The sequence below is a fragment of the Xenopus laevis genome, chromosome 1S (assembly GCF_017654675.1).
Source record: "Xenopus laevis strain J_2021 chromosome 1S, Xenopus_laevis_v10.1, whole genome shotgun sequence".
Classification (NCBI taxonomy): Eukaryota; Metazoa; Chordata; class Amphibia; order Anura; family Pipidae; genus Xenopus; species Xenopus laevis.
In genome coordinates, this window is record NC_054372.1 from 140,946,307 (window position 1) to 140,969,078 (window position 22,772).

The following is a 22,772-nucleotide window of genomic DNA, read 5'->3' on the forward strand; positions in this document are numbered from 1 at the left end:
ATGATTTTAAGGGGATAGGACGATCCAAGATGATCCATGAAACAAAGATGTAGTCCTGTTAGCATAGAAAATACCCACAAATGAGCCATGGTTGCTGGTGAGGCGGGTCCAGCAGGCACACACTTCACAGAACCCAAAGAAACCGGCTTGCAGATAATATAAAGCAGCAGAGGCAAGTCCACAGCACCATATTTAGAGAGATTTTTTTTTTTTCTTTTTCTTTTTTTGTGGAAGGCAGGTCACATGAAAGGTTCAGAAATACAGCAGTCAAATGAAAATACAAAAAAAAAAATAGAAAAAGAAAAAAATGTATTTACAAGAAGATAACATTATTATTAATATGGAGGGAGCAATGAGCGCAGCAACTTAGACATGCAAGAGTCCAGAAGGAACCGCTAAAAATGCTGCGCACAGATTGGAGAGACAAGGGTTGGGAACATTTCATATGCCTTAGGTCACTACATTGATCAGAACCAAATACAGTCACTAAACAGCCCATGAATACATCAGAACGAGCACACATTACACTGGGTTGGAACTGAGCCTTTGCTTTCGCTGGGATGGATTAGTCATAGGATGCCAAAGATGAAAGTGCAGGACATGCGACAGATCACAGCAGGCCTGACCTGAAAGGCCTCTTCTGTGAATAATGATACCACCCATAGAAAATATATTTATATATAATCTCAGTCTTGCCCTCAGTAACATGACATTGAGGTGAAATGGAATTAAATACGACAGACTATGTATATACAGAGAGTAACTCACACACTGGCTGAGATCTAAAAGTCACTTCACACCACAGAAGAGATTTCATTAAAAAAAATGGCGGGGGGGCAGGGAAAGGAGGGGGAGCTGGTGAGAGGGCAACACCCCTCCCATTAGGATCTGGTCCCAACAGGCTGTCAGTGTTCTAGTTGTCTTTACAGAAACATGCTCCATAAAGCTCCGGGAAGGTCAAACCTTTAAAGGTTCCAAGGGTTATTATCCTTAACAGCAGTAAGGTGGTTCTAGTGCCTTTAATACTTGAGTTTATTCTCCACTCATTCCATAGCTTCAGTAGCCACTGCTGGGGAAGTTGGAAGGGTGTTTACACAAAATTGTCACTTCCATGGTTCCCAAACAGACACCAAGAAATCCATTTCCAGAAATGTTTGTTATTTTACACAATCTCCTTTCTGAAGGTCCATCAGCTTTTTGCTGTGTCCAGTACAAAGTGTTATGGGGAAAGAAAGCCAAAGGAATTCTGCCTGGTTTGGCCATGTCGTCTCTGCTCCCATCATACCTCAAGGAAGCGGGAACTGCTAGTCTTGGCATGGAATGGTTCTGACCACATGCGCCGAAGATCCCCCTAAAATACAAAAACGTTAAGTATGTCACACTGCAATGCTCTACTACTTTTGTTACATCTAGGAACCTAAAAAACTTGCTCTCCATTCTGCCAAGAATGAAACACGGTTTGGTTGCCTTGAACAAGTGATTTAAAATGGATATACATGGTGGAGACTGCTTATATGAGCCAGGCTCTTTAAATATACAAGAATTCTCAGTCCTGCATGGCTAACTGGAGGCTGTAGTAAGTGCTGTTCATTTTTAATCAGTCTCTTAAAGGGATGCTGTCAACTAAAAAAAAATACACGTGTTAGGAATGACATTTTACATGGTAGAGTGAATTATTTGCAGTGTAAACAATGTAATTTAGAAATAAACACTAAATCATAACAGAATCCCTTTAACCTTTTTTAACTGAAGTTTTTTTAATTGTAAACTGTGGGTAATTATATTTTAAATCTGGTGTTCAATTCACGTTTAAGCTTTAAAAAGAAGAAAACTGTGCAGAGTCCTCACAGATAGCTAAGAGCGGAACTAAATATCCACCACAAACACTAGTTGTGCTTCCATTTCAAATCCAGTGGCAGCTGGCTACAGAGGGGATGGCAAAGTTCACATGGAATTTCTCAATTACTAACTGCCATTACAAAAGCAGAGGAAAGCATAAATAAAGGGAGAGGAGTGCAGATTCTGAGAAAGAAAAGGGCCAACTGCTGGTGCTGCAAAGAAGCAGCTGAAGTATCAGGGGTACTTAGACGCAATACTAGGCATGGTTGAACGTTAAGGGGCAAAACTACAAGAGAGTGTGAATAAGCTTGAATGAGTGGTTTGGGCACAGTAGAATATGCTGACTCAATATGGACATCCAGGTGAGATGCTGCAGTAGGATCCTTCAAATGATCATTTGAAGGATCCTATACTCGTGGAGAGAGCCGTATCCCCCAAGGACTGAGCACCTAGCAAAAGTTAAGTGGGAAGGCCAAGGTGTGCAAGCGAATTTTGGAATTGCGAGATGCTGCAGTAGCCCCTAGAATACAGGCAGCAACAGAATTAAGCCAATAAGAGACTTTTGGATTGAGGTTTTGGCTGAATGGGACTCAACCGACAACATGGGATTCTCATCAGTAATGGATGGGAAGCTTATGACTTGAGGAACCCATGATGGCTGAACCATTTTCTCAGTTTGATTTCCCAGTTGTGACTGTGCACTTATACACTGAGTTGAGGCCTGTGGATACCAAGCACATGTGACAATGATGAAGCAAACAGATCTCATGTTCAGTTAATTTCTACTGGATTAGCTGTTATGAAATGAGGGGGTACATCCGACATGCACATGATATATTGGATACATTGATCCATTTCAAGTTAAACATTTTATGGGCTGAATCGATCTAACAGGGAAATTTTTCACCAAGAAATGTATATGACCCTTCAATTAAAACAGTAAAATCGAATTAGCGTATAGGAAGTCTCTCTCATATACATGTGAATATGAACCATTCCAAAAAGATATAGTAATTTCCCTTATGAGGCCATACACCGCCTATCCAGTCATTCCTTCAGACTGATTGGCTTGCAGGGTAAATTGACTGATCCCATAACAGGGGCTATGCATGTGTATGGCCACCTTTGTATTGTTCCACTGGTTCTAGCCAACCTCTCAACTCCTGGAACAGCAGGCAGTGAAGATGAGCCACAGAGACAGCAGCTCCTCTGACCGACCCATGGCAATTTTCAGTCAAATATCAGGATGGTGTATAGAGGAAATACGGCATGAAGGAGAATCTGACTTCTATTTTGTATTATTATTACACAAAGAATAATTCAGCCATGACACAAGATAGCATCTATGCATCAATATGACTTGTGCACAAACCTTTAGATAGGCCATAGTGAGGAGCGGTAATAAAGTAAAGGGAACCAAATAGAGCAATGCAGGCTGAGCAGCTCTGTGAATGCGTGAAGCCACTGTTGCAGTTAGAAGTCCTGCAAAAGAATAAATGTCATATTAACAGTAATTTTTCACTGTATTCTAATAAAAACTGGCTTCCACTTATATTAATTAAACATGGTATTGTTGTACCCACCTACAAAGTATCCAATAAGTGTGCAGTGGAAGTAGGAGACTTTCTGCATGCGCCCAGATATAGCAGCACCCTGGGAATTGCACGAGTCACTCGTTGCCTGCTTCTTGTAGTTATCATAACGTAGGACAAAGCACAGGAGCAGACCAGGCATCACAATGTCCCCAATACCCAGCATGGAGAAATGACTCCCTGTGGAACTGCACAAGAACAAGTGTGTTATAAGCTGTGCAACACTTCACTAAAAGCATCATGTAGCAACACACATACAGAACACAAGGAGGCCTATTTATCATGCCGTGTAAAACATTGGAGAAAAACCTCACCGGGTAATGTTGCCCATAGCAACCAATCAGCAATTATAGTTCAACAGTCACCTACAAGTTAAAAACAAAAGCAAAGATCTGTTTGGTTGCTATGGGAAACATGACTGGTGATGTTTTTCTCTAATGTTTTACACAGCATGATAAATAGGCCCCACGCCATTTATTTATAAACTCAGCTGGTGTAAGCAGTACAAAAGGTAAATGACTTATACAATCCTGTACATATATTTTCCTAAGTTGCCAGCACAAACAAAAATGGTATTAACAAAAACGTTCCAGTGTGATGAATTATAGATTAAAGCAACACACAGTGCTTCAAACAACTTTGCATGCTGGAATCAGCAGAACACATTAGCCTTGTGTAATACTCACCTGGGAAACACCAGCTTCCCTGGCAGGGATAACCTGGGGACATCTCTACCAACATTTGGCCCCAGATGGAGCTTCCTGGATAAAACATCCAATGGGTTGTCTGCAGGTTGGGTGGCCACTTTCACCATCACATTGCTACTGAATATGTAGGCAGAAAAGAAAACCTAAGGATAGAAAGACCCAACACTCGGGAATTAAACTACAATGGAAATTGTTGTACTGTATGCATTAAATAGCATGCATCAATACTGTCATAATGATATATTTTGGAATAGTAACTAGTCAACTTGCATGGGGGATGAGGATGGGTCCCAAGATACTCCCCGAAAAAAAACGATTTTGACTGTTAGTTGAAATACTCATTATTGAAATATATTCATTAGCCGTGAAGCAGGGTACCTAAAGACTAATCAGGCCAATCAAACTTTGGGTCAGGATCTGTGCAATTTCATAAAGCATGTGCATCACCAATACATTTAAAATTGACCTGTATGGCTTGGGTTGTCACTACTGACAAACAGGTTAGGGACAAGAAAAGCAGGAAGTAGTGTTCTCGCTATTATGTTCGATATCCCTTCACTCCATAGTTATAGTTACATAGTTAGATCGGGTTGAAAAAAGACAAAGTCCATCAAGTTCAACCCTTCCAAATAAAAACCCAGCATCCAGCCTTTATACATTACATATTTTGCCTAACTAACTATACTGAAAAAAAATTAATGTCTGCCTAAAATAAACCCTCTATTTAGCAAAGAATAAAAAAAAAGCCAAATAGTAATGCCTATAGGAGAAATGTAATAACACATTTTGCTTGCCGCCAACATAACCACTGCAAAGTATGGAAAAGCTACAACCATTGCCACTTACTATTATTAACGTGAAAAGTTCTCCTGCTTACTCCTGGACAAATACTACAAGTTCCTGAAAATTTTGTAACCATTGTATACCTATATCTTTATAAAAACAGGCATCTTGCTTTCATCATTATTTTAATGGTTTGATGGGCTTCTCTCAGTGAAAATCTAGTTTCCATCTTCCATACAAAACAGCTTCATTGCTTGACCGCTGGCTACTTATTCCATGTATGATTCTTTGTGTTTCCTTCTAATATTACTATTACTATGGCTACTATGGGCTCTCTTGGATGTTGTTCAGATCTATGCACTTTAATTCTCCATGCTCATGGCTGACCAAATTTGATACTTATTTACGATTGCACTGTTCTAACCATTGAGTTGCCTTTTACTGGTTATGCAACCTTCTTCCTTTTCCTATTTCTTGATTTCCACAATTTTCTTTTTTTCTCCTATTGCGCCCCCCCCCCTTTCTATGGTATATTTCTCCCTTCGTGCAGATTGCTTGAAACATTAAAATGACTTTTCTTAAAGGAGAACAATCGTGAAAATGAAAATTTAAAATTAGCTTTAGCATACTGAAATAAGAAACTTTCTAAATACAATCAATTAAAAAGCCCCCTATAAGATATTTTGGATCTAACTGTAAATGACTGACACCCAACTCCTGCATGAAAACAGAATGAAGAGAAACAGATGCTGAGAGAGGAATAGTGAATATAAACTTGATTATTTCAGAACCAATGCAGAATTTTTAATTGATTGTATTTAGAAAGCTTCATATTTCAGTGTGAGGAAGCTAATATTAAATTTCCATTTTTCACGATAGTTCCCCTATAATATCCACCCTGTACTATTGAAAATGTTAATAAAAACAATTGAAAAGAAAACATTTCTATATTTGGCACAGTCTATTCACTCACTTTTATTTTTACACTGATCAGTGTACTTTGAGTAAGATTTTCTTTATTTTAGATTTAGCGTTTCACTGGATACAGGAGCAAATCTACTGAAATCAATTACTTAACTTGATCAGAATGTGAAATACTTACCCAGAACACATCGTAAATCAGCAGCCCTGAAAGCAGCAGACAGGATACTTTCAGACTAGGAAGGCGCACAAAGGCAATCATTGCAACACACAGTCCCATGGCTAGAGCTGCAAGAAGACAAAGGCCAGCATTTCTGAATAATTCCTTATACAATAAAACTATTATGCATTTGCCAAAAAAGCACTGCTGTAAAAATGGAACCCTGCAATAACCTAATGCCACATGCAGTTAGGGCACTTCAGTGACCAATAAAAATGTCATTGCTGTTTATTACTGTTCAAGAATGACAATGGGCTAGCTGGGAAGAGAAAGCACTGCCTGGTGTAATGTAAATCAAAAAGGTCTATCACATACAAGGAGGCTGCAAGGCTGGAGATGTTGAGGGATGTCACCACTAACAACAGCATAATAAATAAAGAACCAGTACTAGAATTTTTTTTTTTTCAATTACAGAAAGCATGATTTTTTTTTAAATTTTAAAAATACCCTTACTTAAAAGTGTAAGGACAAAATATCAATAAAATGAATGAACCAGACATTGTAGGACTGTATGTTTATGGGACAGATTAAAGGTAAATTCAGATATCGGAACAAATGATAAAAGAGGCCGCATTAATTTCCTTGTCAAAGAATACAAAACACTTTAGCGGTATGGCAGAGAAATTATTTAGAGGGCTACTGAAATCAATTACAAACCTTTACATCCAAATTAACCTTCAGGAGAAGAGTTGGTTAAAGCACATATGGAGGAGGAAAGCAAATAGCCATCTCCACTAGGTCTGGTGATATATACTAATACACCAAAGGAATAAGTGTAATACTTTAGGGTCAAAGGTTTTTTTTTTTTTGTTTTTTTTTAAATGCTTCTGGATACTTTAGGATTTTATTTGCCATAACAGATCGTTTATACAAACTCCAAAAAATAAGGATTTCTTTGTATGGCTTTTGTTGTTTCCATCTTCATGGTCCCTGATCGGATCAATATTCAGTTTTAAACTAAAGCTCATATTTACTATTCCTTTAGCAGAGAAAGCAGCATGAAAACTGTCACACATATTAACACATGTAAAGATACAAACATAATAAGAATGTGTGAGTAGCATAGCCTGTGCTAATACGCGAAACTTAATAAAAAGGGGAACTGCTGGGATATATTTCACTTATCACACTGTGAAAGTGTTGGCTTCATGTAGGATTTCCTCCTTACAATTAAAATATTAACTTACCATCCATGAGCAGCCAGTGACCCGTGAGCACCCAAATAAGGACAAGCATCAGAGACAGAGAAAAAGACAGCAGCTCTGCAACTGTGAAACGGCCACAGCAGCCGAAGGAAATTCTGCAAAGTAGCACAGTTTACAGTCAATACAGAATTTATAGAACTCTCAAGAGAGAACATTCATTTTGGTAAAGAGGCTCAACAACCAACAATATATCGTAGAAGAGAAATGGACAATATGTTAGAATAATAAACTGATCAGAATGAGGCTGTGGCTAATCTGCCAAATCAGAACACTTGGTTAAAAATTAGATAAGCAAATTTTAAGCCCAACCATTATACTTTGAAATGAAGTAGTGCATACTTACTTATTCTGAGTAGAACAAGGCCGGGTTAAATACTGGCACATAGGGAGCAAAAGGAAGGCAAACGCTATAGTTGCAAGAACTGGAAAAGAAATCAAACTTCACTTTAATATCAGAACATGAACACTGCATTCCCTCATCACAGCAGAACAATACTCACCAGCAGTGCAAATAGTGAAGACAACTTGAACAGAGTCAAAGAAGAAAAACATGACCAAGAGAGAAACCGATGCTCCAATGGGGAGGAACAAAGCCTGAGTGGAGTCAATAGTCTGGATACCTGAACAAGAAAGACTTGGTTAAGATTATGGCTTTGACTACTGTACCTACCACAAAACCTACTAAGTGACCCATTTTTTATCAACACATGCCATCTTCACTATTGTGTCAGAGCTTTGAATCAAACAACTCTGCAAAGCACCTTCACTTTGATCCAGTGAAGTGTCAAAGATCAGAGCTTCAGGTGGACCACCAGCCTCTCTCAAAAGAAATCCCATGGACAGGAACTATTACATAAGACCAGTTGTCACTCACCACATACATCATATCCCCATTCATTAATAGAATGGGAATTGATTTCACAAGAAACATATTAACATAACTTGTGCTTCAATTTGAAATCTACATGTCCATTGACTTTTTTTTTTGCTTCCCTTCAATGTTTTTATGTTCACTTTGCTTTTATTTGCTGTATTTTTGTCTCAATAGAGAAATCAGTGCTATCACAAGCAGTTTTTCCTCCAAAACGTGGATGTTTTCTTTCTTTCTAGAGAGAGGCTGCTGGACCAGCAAAAAATGCAATAAATAGCAGGGCAGTATATCCATCTGGTCAACATGATATGACTAAATAAGAAAGATTATGTTTAGCACAAGTGCTATTGTTTTAGTCATGAAAAATCCATGGTTTTTGTTATTTCTTGAGCTACACAAGAAAAATAAGGAAACAAGTTCAGTGGCGATCCTAGAAGAGGTGGGCGGGCCCTGGTGCGTGACGCACAGCCGGGCCCCGCCCCCCTCTGTACGCCCACATGTTCAGCAGAGAACGGACTGCCAGAGGGGCCCTGAGGGGGTGCAGGCCAGGCTCCCCCGCTAGTTCCACCACTGCTGAAGTTAAGCTGGCTGTACATATAAGAGCTGCTCGTCTGGCTAGATTGCCAAATGAGCAGACCTTTGTCCCGATTTGGCGAAATTGGGCTGATCCGAACGGTTGGCCCCCAGGCCAACAATAAGACGTAATAGAAGACTATATGCAGGCTCATTGGAAAAGAGCCAAGTCAACATGCTGATGTGGTCCATTGCTGCTGGAATTTTAAAACAGGCCAGATAACTGTCCGGGAGCACTATTCATTGAACCTATGTGGAAAATGAGTATACTGCCCCTTTAAATAATTCAGAAGGGATAAAAAGCCAAGTGGCACTGAAAATAAAAGCACCAGAAAGAATGAAATTCTAGTTATATTATAGGGAATCAGGACAAAAAAATCAATGTTGTGTTCTATCACTGCCAATAGTTACTATAAGGGTGACCATAATAATCAACCACATAGGTTAGGATAGGTACAAATGAGGTCAGATGGTTTTGATACATGCACAACAGAAAAAAAAAAGAACTATTGTCTCACTGGAGTATGAATGCACTGGAAATGCCTATACCACACAGAAACAATATTTCATGGCCAGGGTAACTGAGCCATATATTTTCTTTCCCAAGAGAATAACATTGCCTCCCATTGCATTTCACGTATGTAAATACTCCTGTGAGACATTTTTGAAAATCCTTCCTCACTGTTATTAGAGCTGTTTCCACTAAAAGCACCGGTAGAACTATTGCTGTCCTTGTCTTGATTTTCAAAGTCCATATTGAGGGACCTGGAGGGGAGAAACAGCGAGGGTTAAAATCAGAGTGGTAGTACTAATAACAATAGTACTAACAACAATAGTAAGCAGAGCAAGTTAGTTAAATGCAGCAAACTATTTAAAAAAAATAGGGTATGATTTTTATTTGCTGTGAAGCAAAAAATAATAATTTACCAAGCATAAGATTAAAATAAATGGTTCTGTGGTTTACCCAATAGCCTTAATAAATAGACAAACAAAAAAGCCTTCATTTTATACTCATAGCTCCTGTACCTTGGGGTAAATCAGACACCAGATTATAGTTAAATCTTCCGAATTTTACATTGTATAAAGCACTAGTAATACTATACAACATCCATTGTGAAGCGATTCACTTTCCATAGTGGGTGGTTTACAGATTTTCTGGAAAGTAGAAGGGATACAAGTCTTACAACCCATCACTTAGGAATTAGGGGAGGGAGGGATGGCATTTCACTTTGAGCTTAAAGGGGACCCGTCACCCCAAAAAAATATTCCAAATCCTATTTTATCATGTTAGTCAAGCAAAATGAACTTTAATTACACTATATAAAATATTTGCATCTTGTCCATCAGTCTGGGAATTCATAATTATAGCAAGCAGGCAGGAGCCATTTTGTGGACACTGTTATTAAGACAAGCCGTGCATCATCTCAGAATCTTGTTTGTGCATCAGTATGGAGAACCTGATGTCCATCCCCATGCCCTGGCTACACAATTACATGGTACAGAGAGTGGGGGGTGGTGGGGGGTTCACCTTCCAAACACTTTTTTCAGTTCATTTGTATTCAGTTTGTTCCCCAGAAATAAAGATTTTTTTTCCCCAATTGCTTTACATTTGTTTTTTTCCCAATTGCTGTCCATTTTTTACTTTTCCCCAAAAGTAAGTTAAATGTTCCCGTCTCTGGTGTTTCAGTCTGGCAGCTCAGTGATCCAGATGCAGATTTTGAACTGTTACAATTTGCTACATTTAGTTGATACAATTAGTTAATACATTTCTCGGCAGCATCTACTGACTATTAGCAACTAGCATATCAATTCTAACAGGTACCTTTAAAAGGGCTGTTCATCTTCAAAGACTTTTTTTCAGTTCAGTTGGTTTCAGACTGTTCATCAGAAATAAAGACTTTTTTACCAATTACTTTCTATTTTCTATTTGTGACTGTTTTTCTAATACCAAAAAAGGCTGAGAGCAGCAGAGCTAATGCTCCATGTGCCCTCAGCCTAGAAGGGAACTGGTTTGACTTGAATCTGTAGAATTCTCAATGAAAAAAATCCTATTCCTTTAGAAGTTCAGATTTTTTTTTATTCACCATTTTTTACATAAGCCCAACTGAATGAGCTCATGTCAAAAAAAGGTGGGCATATTTTCCTGTTTTATTTTTAAATGTAATTGCATTGAAAGCAGTGTTTGCCAGTCCCTTTCTCTTCACTGCTTGCTGACATCTGTTGATAACAGACCACCGAAAGAGCATGTATGGCATTTTTGGAGCTTTTGTTACAGTAGACTTGGCTTCTGTAATATTTTTTGAACTAGCAGTGCAAAAAGGAACAAACATTGCTTCACATTCTATTACACCTAACATTAAAGGGGTGGTACAACTTCTTGTGAGTTTGATGAGCTGTGCTAAACAGTTTTTGCCTATTTTATTATCATGAAAAATCCATGGTTTAAGACAGAAAGCATGCTTGGTATAATCCCTGTATATTAAAAAATAAGTGAACATTTTATTTTAAAATCCCTAAAAATAAATAATTTCCTCAATACCCAAAATTGAAATACCACTCTCCCTACACTGATTTTAAGGCCATAGAGAAGCTGAACCCTGCCCCTAAAATCTGTAACTTACTTATCTAGTGTGAAGTCCATCCCCTCTGAGCTTTCCTTCTAGATTGAACAGGAAGTTGGTCAAAGGAGTACCTACTGCACATACCTAACTGATTTCCATGGGAGCAGGAGGCAATAATCATGCCCAGTAGTCAACTCTGACTGACTTCCTGTTCAAACTAGAAGGAAAGCTCAATATACTAAAGTGGAAAGAGCTTCACATCAAATGAGAACATAATTCATTTACACTGCAGGGCTCATCTTAGAAATGATAGACTAGATGTAGGGAGAGAGGAATGTCCTTCTGGAGGTTGTTTAGAGTCTTTAGGAATTGTAAAAGCAAGACTAATGATAAAGTAGTGAGTATACGGTCCCTTTGAGATCAATATTTTTTTTTTTAAGAATAATGGAAAGCTGCTTAAAATTACATTCAATTATTTATAAAACTACCAACTAACATTCAGCAGCCATGTATAGATATGTACTACCAAAAAGTAGTATGAGCAGTGCCCATTTTAAGAGAAGACAAAAAGGCCTATTATTTTAACCTTTTTGGAGTATGTTCCACTGTCCACATTTTAATAGGGATGCACCGAATATAGGATACGGCCTTTTTCAGTAGGATTCGGCCCAATCCTTGTGCCTGGCCGAATTGAATCCGAATTTGCATACATAAATTAGGGGCGGGTAGGGAAATCACATGACTTTTCATCACAAAAGAAGAATTTTTTCCACTTTTTCCTTTCCTGCCTCTAATTTCCATATGCAAATTAGGATTCGGCCGAATCTGTCACCAAGGATTCGGCTGAATCCCAAATAGTGGATTCGGTGCATCCCTACATTTTAATAAATATATTGTTGGGAAATCTTGAGGACTGCGCACCCACTAAAAACTACAAATGGTGAGCTTGGAGCGGCTACATTTTGCATTGCTTATCTTCCCATGTACAGATAAGGACAAGCCATCAAACAAAAGAGCAAGGACTTTCATGAAAGAGAACAATAAAATTTAATTCTAGTTAGAGGAACAGTAACGGCAAAAAATGAAAGTCTTAATTAAAGCAATAAAAATACAATGTACTGTTATGCTGCACTGGTAAAACTCAGAAATTCTATAATTTAATAACAATTTATATAAACAAGCTACTATGTAGCCATGGGGGCAGCCATTCAAAGCTGAAAAAGGAGAAAGGCACAGGATACACAGCAGATAACAGATACAATCTGTAGTATACAATGGGATTCTTCAGAACTTCTGTTATCTACTGTGCATCCTGTGTTTGCATGGACTCCCCCATGACTACACAGCAGATTGTTTGTATAAAGTTTTAGTTGTGTTTCTGAAGCATGCAGTTCTATAAAGATAGCACCTGGAGCAAAATACAGAAAAGTGCAGCTAGGGGCTGCAACTTTGTGTGTGTATCTACCGTATATATGGGACATTAAAACAGGACATTATATTGTCATTCCTTGAAAACACTTTTAATTATTTTTGCTTTTAATAGGATCCATTATTTTTTCATGCCAAGTTATTTATTGGTTAATATTACCATTTTCTTTGTTTTTATTAGTTTGTACATGTCAGTTACAATCCAATGTATTTGAAACAATTAAGAGTTATAATATAGTAAGTACACAAAGTCATTCACGTACACACACACACACTGCAACCCCCACCTGAACAAGTTATATTTGTGGAGATTCCAGAGAATAACCTACACTGTAAATTCATTGAATTTCTATATAACATACCAATTATTTTTTTTTTAAAGAATCCTTGATATACAGAACACGGTCTGTGGTATTCTCTTCTATTCACCCACAAGTGGATAATGGAAAAATTTGTAATTGTGTTGAAAATGAAAGGGGTTGTTCACCTTCCACCTTTCAGTTCAGTTGGTTTCCGATAGGTCACCAGAAATAAATACTTTTTCCAATTACTTTATATATTTTCTATGTGTGACTGTTTCTCTAATATTGCAAAGTGTAATTTTTCACCTTCTAAAGCAGCTCTGAGAAGGGGAAGTCGTCATCTCTCTAAATTGTTCTAAATTGATACATTTAGTTGATACATTTCTTATCCTTGTCCCAAATAAGCAGAATCTCTGGGTTTTATTACAGGCAGCTGTTAGAATTGTTACAATAGTTGCTAATATTCCACAGATACTGCTGAGAAATGTATCAACTAAATTTTAACAGTTAAGGCCCCAGATACATCCGCGCAGTTTGCACCACAGTGATTTTTTTTGTTTTTTAAAAAGTTGACCGCTGTGTAATACACTTGCATAAGTGCCATTGCCTAAACTTGAAGCCGCTAAGTGTATTTACACTGAGGTTAGCTTTTTTAAAAACTTGACCTAAAACGCTGCATATAAACGTATGTGTGTCCATACCCTTAGAGCAGGGATCCCCAACCTTTTGAACCCGTGAGCAACATTCAGAAGAAAAAGCAGTTGGGGAGCAACACAAGCATGAAAAATGTTCTTGGGCTGCCAAATAAGTGCTGTGATTGGCCATTTGGTAGCCCCTATGTGAATTATCAACCTACATTGAGGCTCTGTTTGGCAGTACACATGGTTTTTATGCAACCAAAACTTGCCTCCATGCTTGGAATTCAAAAATAAGCACCTGCTTTGAGGCCCCTGGGAGCAACATCCAAGGGCTTGGAGAGCAACATGTTGCTCACGAGCTACTGGTTGGGGATCACCGCCTTAGAGTGTGCTTTTGAATTACTGAGCTGTCAGATTGAAACACCAAAGACTGGGATATTAAACTTTAAACTTAGATTTTGGAAAAAATAAAAGATGGAAAGAAATTGAAAAAGTCTTTGTTTATAGTGAACAATCTGAAAACAACTGCACTGAAAAAATGTATACTTTAAAAAAAAATGTACTTTAAGTATAAAAGTAGTTTTCTAGCAAGTAATATTGGCAAGATTAAAGCAGAACATTGATAGGATTTAACAACGTTTGGGAATGGAAAGTAACAGAAAAAAGCATTTTTATAGAACTGATAAGCAGTGAAAACAGATAATACTATACCTGAAGCTGCCATATACGATGAGAAGAATTGAAATCAAGAATGTGGAAACTTGACTGGAATCCACCAAAGAATATGCCCTGCGAAAATACAAAAGGGAACATTGATGTTATATGCAAGAAAGACACTGTAAAAACACCATATGCCAACTGGTTCATCTCAGAATATACATTCAGGAGTCTCCATTTATTAGGAAATAATGGGGCCGGGGTGCCCAAAAAGCTGACCTTACACAGTAGATACAAAATTGGTAAACAGTAAATGTATCTTGAAATGGTACACAGTGGCTGATCCCCATGGCCCTAGAAGGCTATTCACTTTTATTTTTACAGCACAGACACATTACACTACTCTATTGATTAGTCTTCACTTTATTCTTACTCAGGAAAAGGGTACAGGTATGGGACCTGTTAACCAGAATGCTCGGGACCTGGGGCTTTCCAATAACAGGTCTTTCCATAATTTGGATCTTCAAACCTTAAGTCTACTAGAATATCATTAGAACATTAAATAAGCACAATGGGCTGGTTCTGCTTTTAAAAAGCATTAATTATATCTTAGTTTGGATCATGTACAAAGTACTGTTTTATTATTACAGAAAAAAGGATATACATTTTAAAAAATGTGGATTATTTGGCTTTGGATATAATGGAGTCTATGGGAACCAGCCTTTCTGTAATTCGAAGCTTTCTGGATAACGGGTTTCCAGATAATGGATCCCACACCTGTACTTTTCAATTAAATACAACACTATTTACCTAAGTGTAATGCCATTAATGGAGAAAATCAATGAGGTGGTTTCAATTTGATTGGGACCAATAAAATGTTTAATCTACCTCTGCCTGGTCCACCTGTGATTTTAGCGCAGACACACGGTCAGATTCAGGGAGATTAGTTGTCTGGCGACAAATATCCTCTTCTTCTGGGGCGACTAATCTCCCGAACTGGCTTCCCGCCGGCTAGAATGTAAATTGCTGGCAGGATGGCAAACAGAGCTCTTCGTTTTCCGAAGTCAACCCAAAGTTTCCTTCTGAGGCAACTTCGGAAAATGAAGCTTTCAGAGTGCCATTCTGCCGGCGAATTTCATTCTAGCCGACGGGAAGGCAGTTCGGGAGATTAGTCACCCCAAAGAAGAGGAGATTTGTCGCCGGGTGACTAATCTAACCAGATCTGACCGAGTGTCTCTGCCCTTAGGTTTCCTTTAAATTACATTTTTTATGACAGTGTTGCAACTGAGGTAGTAAAGCCTAACTTTTTCTTAACATCTAGGCATTCTTTAGATAAGATAAGACTTTCATATCTATATAGTATATAGCTAACCTATATGTTACAACACAACAGGACTGGGTGAAGGTAGAAGAAGCATATTAGTCATGCAAATTAGTCGCCCAAATTCTACAGTAAGCATCATGTAGGGATGGAAAAAGGTTTATCACTACAAAAAGATGTCCTGATTAGTCTTCGGTCATTGCTGGATGTTTAGCTAGTATGATAGCTTAGGGCACACATTGTTGGTCCACAGAAAATAATTTGGCTGGAGCAGTATTTGTACTGCATACTTACTTCTAAGACAATTTTTATTAATCTAAGGTTAATAGCAAATGTAATTGCTATTGAAAGCAATTGGTCACTTTCTCCAATGTCTGCCCAAACTACTTGTACCCTTAAAGCCCTGCAATGGTGGTCAGCTCTCCTCCAGCAAACACTCCAAAGGGAGGGTTGGTTAGAGGAAAGGATTTCAGCTATCCTATTATGTATTCTGGCAAGCCATGAAGAGGACAGCTTTCTACAGCAGTTACAAGTCTAAACCTGCACAATGTAGGTCTCTATGAAAAATATTGCATAAAACTGCTCATTCGTAAAACCCTGTTTCATGTTGATTAACCATTTTTATAATAATTATTTTTCAGTAGTTTGTGTCATTGGTTAATCCTACATAGAAAATTACCATTTAAAGAACCAAGGGCCACCCCCTGAGATCTAACGATTCACAAACAAAGCAAACAAATTTGAAGTGTACACTAACATAAGTAGAAATCCTGAAATAATATCGAATTCAACGCAGGGTTGGTAAATTTGTGTAAGATTTGCAAACGCCAGCCTATTAAAAACTATAGCCTGTTTAACCAGGTCTGCCTGTTTTTTTAAGACAGCAATTGTAAATGTCTGCAGATTTTAGAAACAAATAAACACCACCCTTTTCTTTGAATTCAATTTACTTTTCCTCAACGACAGAGACAGAAGTTACTAATATTAATTATTTAATTTGCACAACATCACAGCCAAGTGTAACATAGGATGTTTATTGTAACTCGAGTTCAATGCCTTGAATGACACAGGGTGTAGCTATCAACCCACTGTTAGGGCAACGCCTGCCATTCAGACAAAGGAACTGCCCATGCCTGTCTCTGACCTCCCAGTTTTCAGGCCAAGAGTATTTATTAACAACACTGAAGTCTCAGTGCTATCTGTGTCTGCTTCGTAGACAAGGGATTCCAGCATGGAGCTCCCGTTAAACTTCCAGGCTCAAGACACATAAAGCTCTGTCCCAGATGTACAATAAGTACATTCTTGTTCACCACAACAGCCCATCCTCCTCCTCCTCTCCACTACTACCACATTCGAGTGACTGGCACACTCAGACTGGAGTCGGCTGGTAACCCAAGGGCGAACATAAAGAACATCACACAATACAGGTGCTGCTATGTGGTTCTTTAAAGGGGTTGTTCTCCTTTGAGTTAATGTTTAGTATGATATACGTATATGTTGTACCAAACATTTATAGCAGAGCAAACGGCCCAAGGCTTCACATTACATGTTATTTACTTTTGACATTTACAATTGAGGAAATAAATCATGTTAAAATCTCATCACAGATCCTGCTGCCTTAACAAAACAATGGCACTTATCTATTTAAAAGGATACGTAACAGTGAAAAATTAAAAGGTTAAACATATATTTAATATAGAGTACTCAACCTGCACTGGTAAAAAATTGAGTTTGCTTCAGAAACACTACTACAGCATATGCAAGTAAGCTGCTGTATAGCCAAGGGGGCAGCCATCTGGGCTGGAATTGCTGTAGCACTTAAAGGAACAGTAACATCAAAAAATTAAATTTTTTAAAGTAATAAAAATATAATGCAGTGTTGCCCTGCACTAGTAAAACTGCTTCAGAAACATTACTATTGTTTATATAAATAAGCTGCTGTGTAGCCATGGGGGTAGCTATTCAAAAGAGAAAAGGCTCAAGTTACACAGCAGATAGCAGATAAGCTCAGTAGAACATAATGCTGTTATCCATTATTTATCCTGTGCCATGTCGGCGTTTTTTTCAATTTCCGCCATTGTTACACAATGGCGGAATATTATATTATTATATGAATGTGACCTAAAACATCATCTGATTGTCAAACAAGTCCTAAGTCCTAAGTCGATGAAGAAAACCTAGTTACATAAATGAAACAAAAAAACGTTACATTTGGTAAGTGAATTTATTGAAAAAAGGTATCCGTAACATATCTGTTGTCAAAATTATGTAAATCTTTAGTATTATCATATCATTTGACGGTGAAATCAGAGTCTAGTGTTTTCAAACAGTAGAATGACCAAGTGATCAAGTGTGTGAGTGAGTAACTTCTTTTAGGTTACATTCATTTAAAAATATAGATTTTAAAAGGCTCACAAACATGTAATCTTATGAAGGCTGAAGTGACTGGATTTTTAACATAACATGACATAACAGAACACTACTTACTACTTTGCAGCGCTCTTGGTTTCCACTGATTGGTTACCAGGCAGTGACCAATCAGTGACTTGAGAGGACCACATGGGTAATAAGTGTTTGCTTTTGAATATGAGCTGCATGCTAAGTACCAATTGCAAAATCACTGAACATGTATGTTCCATTTGACTCCCCCTTGAAGTTGCTGACTAACACAGAGTTAAGCTGGCCATAGATGCAAAGATCTGATAGTACGAATTGAGGATTCGTACGATTTTCGGACCCTGTGTGGGGAGTCCCGACATTTTTCGTCCGGCGGAGATCCGTTGTTTGGTCGATCAGACAAGTTAAAAGATTTCTGTCGGCTGCGGGTAATATCTCTGCATGTATTGCTGATCGTACGATTTTCAGAGGGAGACGATTGCGGTCAGGGGCAGAGCATGGCTGATCTGTTCTTTTGTACTTTATTTGATCGGAATGGTTAGTGGCAGGTCGGGAGATGGGGAAGTCCGATTGTACCTTAATTCGTACAATCGGATCTTTGCCGTCTCTGGCCAGATTTAGAGAGCTGCTGTAACGGTTGGCACCCTGAATCTAGAACCAATGCCAAGTACCCTTGTCTCGGCTCGTGCTTCTGCCTGTAGCAGCCGCCTTTGGCGTTCTAAACAAGCAAAGGGGCACAACTGTAAGCAAAGTCCAAATGGCCAATCTTAGTACTTATTTGGCAGCCGAAGAAAATTTATCATGCTCACAGGTTCAAAAGGTTGGGGATCCCTGCGCTATATTATGAAGTTCTATAGGATCCGCAGGTTTGAAATACCACTGAAATACGCCTCATATTTTAATATAGGGGTCCAAACTCTAGTGAGAGATTGTACATATACATATTTGTAGTGTTGGCTGCTGGTGACGTAATTACATTGTGTATGGACGATTTGTCTGGCTACATTTTGCATGTACTTTGCTTTTCCGCTTAGCTTTTTTTCACAAAAAATACAATTCTAGATTGTGGGGAATGAGAAAAACAAGAAATGCATGTTGGGAAAAGAAAACTACAGGCTGAAGTTATCACATTATCATGAGCATTGGTGTATTTACACTCGACCACGCGTTTTTATAAAATGCAAGTTAAAAAACAAAAACGCCCCATGTGATCTTGCCCATAAGATTCACTGAGTGCCCAACAAATGAGCAGATTTCTTCCTGACTTAGTCATTCTAAAGCAGTCCATACGCAACAGGATTTTCAAGCCAGCCAAATAAGATATCTGGCTGAGTTTTGCCCAGATATCAATTGAGTAGGCAGGAAGGAGGCCCTCATACAATGCACTAGAGACATCTGCAAATGTGTTTCTGTTGCAAAATGAAAATTGAATACAAAGTTTAAAAATCAATTAAAAATCATTTAGGTTTCTAAAATAATCAAGTTACTCTTCACGGTCCCCATCTCTACATAGTTTTTTTAAATTATTTAATCATGCAGGAGGCGGAATCAGAATTTGACTGATAGGTCTAACAAATGATTGGAGGGGCAGGTATTTAGTTAGCTTTTGTTGATGCTGGTTAAAGTTGGTTATTTGAGCTAGCTCTAAAACATCTGCTTAAAAAAGCGGTGCCCCTCTAAAAGACATAGGACCCATTAATCAAAATCTGACCCTGAAAATAAGAAATAACTTACCGAAACTCCGCTTGCGCTCCTATTCAGAAAAGGCGATCCGGCAATCCATCGTGCAGCATTCAATTTCTCCTCCCTGCCTTCCTTATAGGAGATAGCCAGGGAGGAGAAATTGAATGTCGCACAATGGATTGTCGCCCTGCCGCCTTTTCTGAAAAAGAGCGCAAGTGGAGTTTCGGTAAGTTATTTCTTAATAAAGACTTAGCGATTTCAAAGTTTCATTTGTCTTTGTAGTTTTTTTTTCGATGTATACTAACGAATTTAAAAGAAAAAAATTGATGTTGGTCCTTTAAGAATGAAACGTTCAGTTATGGCAGAGGTGACAAATTGGTAGACACCCCCAGTGATTCTAGTAGCTTACTTACCCCAGGCCTACAGTGTGTGGGGTGAAGGGGTTGCAAAAGGAATAGATGACCTATGGCCCAAGCAACCCCTTCTCATTAGCTTAGTGATTCAACAAGTGGGTGGGGCAGTGAAGGAGAAGCTATCAAGGACCAATTATATGGCTCTTCATGTGTAATATTTAGACCAGCATACTAGTAAAATAGAAAAGACACATAGTAGAGAACAATCTCTCTCCTTGTACAGCTACATATAAGGTAAACTTAGCATCACCGGCCTTGTGCAAGCAATACAACAGATGTAATAGATATGGTCTATAGATAAATTACTACACAATTCTAACACATTACGGCTTATTTTTAGGGTTGCACCGAATGCAGGATTCGGTTCGGGATTCGGCATATGCAAATTAGGGGTGGGGAGGGAAATCGCATGACTTTTTGTCATAAAACAAGGAAGTAAAACATTTTTCCCCTTCCCACTAGAATTCGGATTGGTATTCGGCCGAATCTTTCACAAAGGATTTGGGGGTTCGGCCGAATCCAAAATAGTGGATTTGGTGCATCCCTACTTATTTTACATGTGGTTATGGCTTATTTTTAGGGTTGCACCGAATGCAGGATTCGGTTCGGGATTCAGCATATGCAAATTAGGGGCGGGGAGGGAAATCGCATGACTTTTTGTCACAAAACAAGGAAGTAAAACATTTTTCCCCTTCCTACTAGGATTCGAATTGGTATTCGGCCAAATCTTTCACAAAGGATTTGGGGGTTCGGCCGAATCCAAAATAGTGGATTTGGTGCATCCCTACTTATTTTACATGTGGTGATCTTTTTTTCTGGCAGAAAGGAAGCGAATATCCACTTGATAAAGTCCAAGCCTAATGGCACCAGCTTTGAAAATAAGTGTGAGAGCTTTTTAGAGTATGCAGACTGTAAATTGATATTGTCCTCCTTTCCAGTATGCCTGCTTCTAATCAACTATGACTACCATGGAGCCTAGGCATTGAATGTGGGCACTAATGCTATTTCACTATGGAAATGGGGCAAAATTCAGCCTGTGTGCACATTTGCCACAAAACCTGCCTTTTGTGTGCAAGCATTTGCTTGAAGTTAAATACTGCCATAAGCAGAGAAAGTATTTCCTGCTGGTATGTATGCCATTCTGACAAGAGCATTTGCCATAATCTATGCCCTTGGGGTGATACAGGTAAGGGACCAGTCATCCAGAATGTTCAAGACATGGGGTTTTTAGGTTAGGGATGTATCTGTAATTTAGATCTCCAATTATTTAAACAATAAATAAACCCAACAGTCTTGTTTTGCCTTCAATAAGGATTAATTATATCTTCGTTTGGATTTAGTTTATTATTACATAGAAATATTTTTTAAAAAGTAAAAAATTTGCTTATAATGGAATCAATGGGAGACAGCCATCCCATAATTTGGAGCTTTCTGGGGGACTGGTTTCTTGATAATGGATTCCATATCTGTATGTTGTTTCTACTGTTCCTGGAGAAAAAAGGAGCCAACAAACTACCAGGAATCAATTAACATTAATACGTTGAAATGGCTATGAACAGCCCACAATTAAGCATATTTTTGGAAAGCACATATTATAAAATCATCATGGTGACTGAAAGCAGCAAAAAGCAACCTGTACAATATCCATCATTTTTACATTCAAATTGTAGCAGGAAAACCGAGTGGCCACATTCAATGCCAGGCTCCATTTCAGGGGTTTAAAGAGGAACTAAATGCTTGAATGCATTATTCCCCCTTTTAGTTCCCTTTTAAGAACTGCAGAAACAAAAGGAAAGAAAAGAATATCAAAAAAGTAACAGCTAAGCCAGATGCAGGTACTCAGACTTGTCCTTGCTATTTAGATATCCACACTCTTGCAAGCATGCATCATTGAGTAGCATTGACAAATCTGCCCTTCTGCCTGGACATCATACATAACATGCTCTACTGGAGAGTCCTGAACATATAAACATATGTTACCTACAGATAAATGTCCAAATGCAAAAAAACTTGATTACATGAGGCACCAAGCGATGCTCCCTGCTACACCACCCCCCACTCACAACCACAAAAACCATTAAAAAAAAAAAACATATATGTCACTCAAATTCAGTTTTACATAAAGCCACCCTCAAACCTATTGCCGTGCTAGTTCTAACACAAATTGAACCACTGCCCACCAAATGGGAAATAATTGATGTATGGATGCAGATTCAGAAGGCCAAGGAAATGAAAGGAGCTGTGCCTCCCTCCTATTTCTTTACTGGTTTTCTCCAATCTATTTGAAAAGCAATTAAGCCATCAACAATGCATTGTACTAAAGATCCTATATTAATACACTAGCTAGAATCAGTTGCTTATTTATTAATTTGTTAATATTGACAAAAGTCACACTGGAAAGAAGGACAAGACCATCTTACAGTGTGCACCTATACAGCTAAAAAGCTCTAAATAACAAAATTTTGTACATTCTCTTAATGTTAAGGTACGACCATACTCGGCTCGACTTGGTCCTCCTCCAACTGGATTTCCTTTCCAGTCAATCATTCCAGGCCAATCGCTGAGCAGAAATAGGTCATAGACTGGCCAATAAACTGCAGACAACAGTTTGTGATGGCCAGCTTTAGAGATTTCTGTAAACATTTGCATTGTAACATGTAA

General features: G+C 38.3%; 1 protein-coding gene across 1 annotated transcript in view; it reads right to left on the bottom strand.

Moving 5' to 3' along the window:
- Positions 1 to 292: 292 nt before the first annotated feature.
- sppl3.S (signal peptide peptidase like 3 S homeolog) overlaps positions 293 to 22,772 on the bottom strand; it is a 31,792-nt gene continuing 9,312 nt past the window's right edge. The window contains exons 2-11 of the mRNA XM_018244062.2: positions 14,352 to 14,429; positions 9,394 to 9,476; positions 7,768 to 7,887; positions 7,611 to 7,689; positions 7,250 to 7,362; positions 6,024 to 6,130; positions 4,118 to 4,281; positions 3,423 to 3,619; positions 3,212 to 3,321; positions 293 to 1,351 (exon numbers count right to left, since the gene is read on the bottom strand). Coding sequence (XP_018099551.1) covers positions 1,280 to 1,351; positions 3,212 to 3,321; positions 3,423 to 3,619; positions 4,118 to 4,281; positions 6,024 to 6,130; positions 7,250 to 7,362; positions 7,611 to 7,689; positions 7,768 to 7,887; positions 9,394 to 9,476; positions 14,352 to 14,429 — 1,123 coding nt within the window. The 3' untranslated portion in view covers positions 293 to 1,279. The remainder of the gene's footprint in view (positions 1,352 to 3,211; positions 3,322 to 3,422; positions 3,620 to 4,117; positions 4,282 to 6,023; positions 6,131 to 7,249; positions 7,363 to 7,610; positions 7,690 to 7,767; positions 7,888 to 9,393; positions 9,477 to 14,351; positions 14,430 to 22,772) is intronic.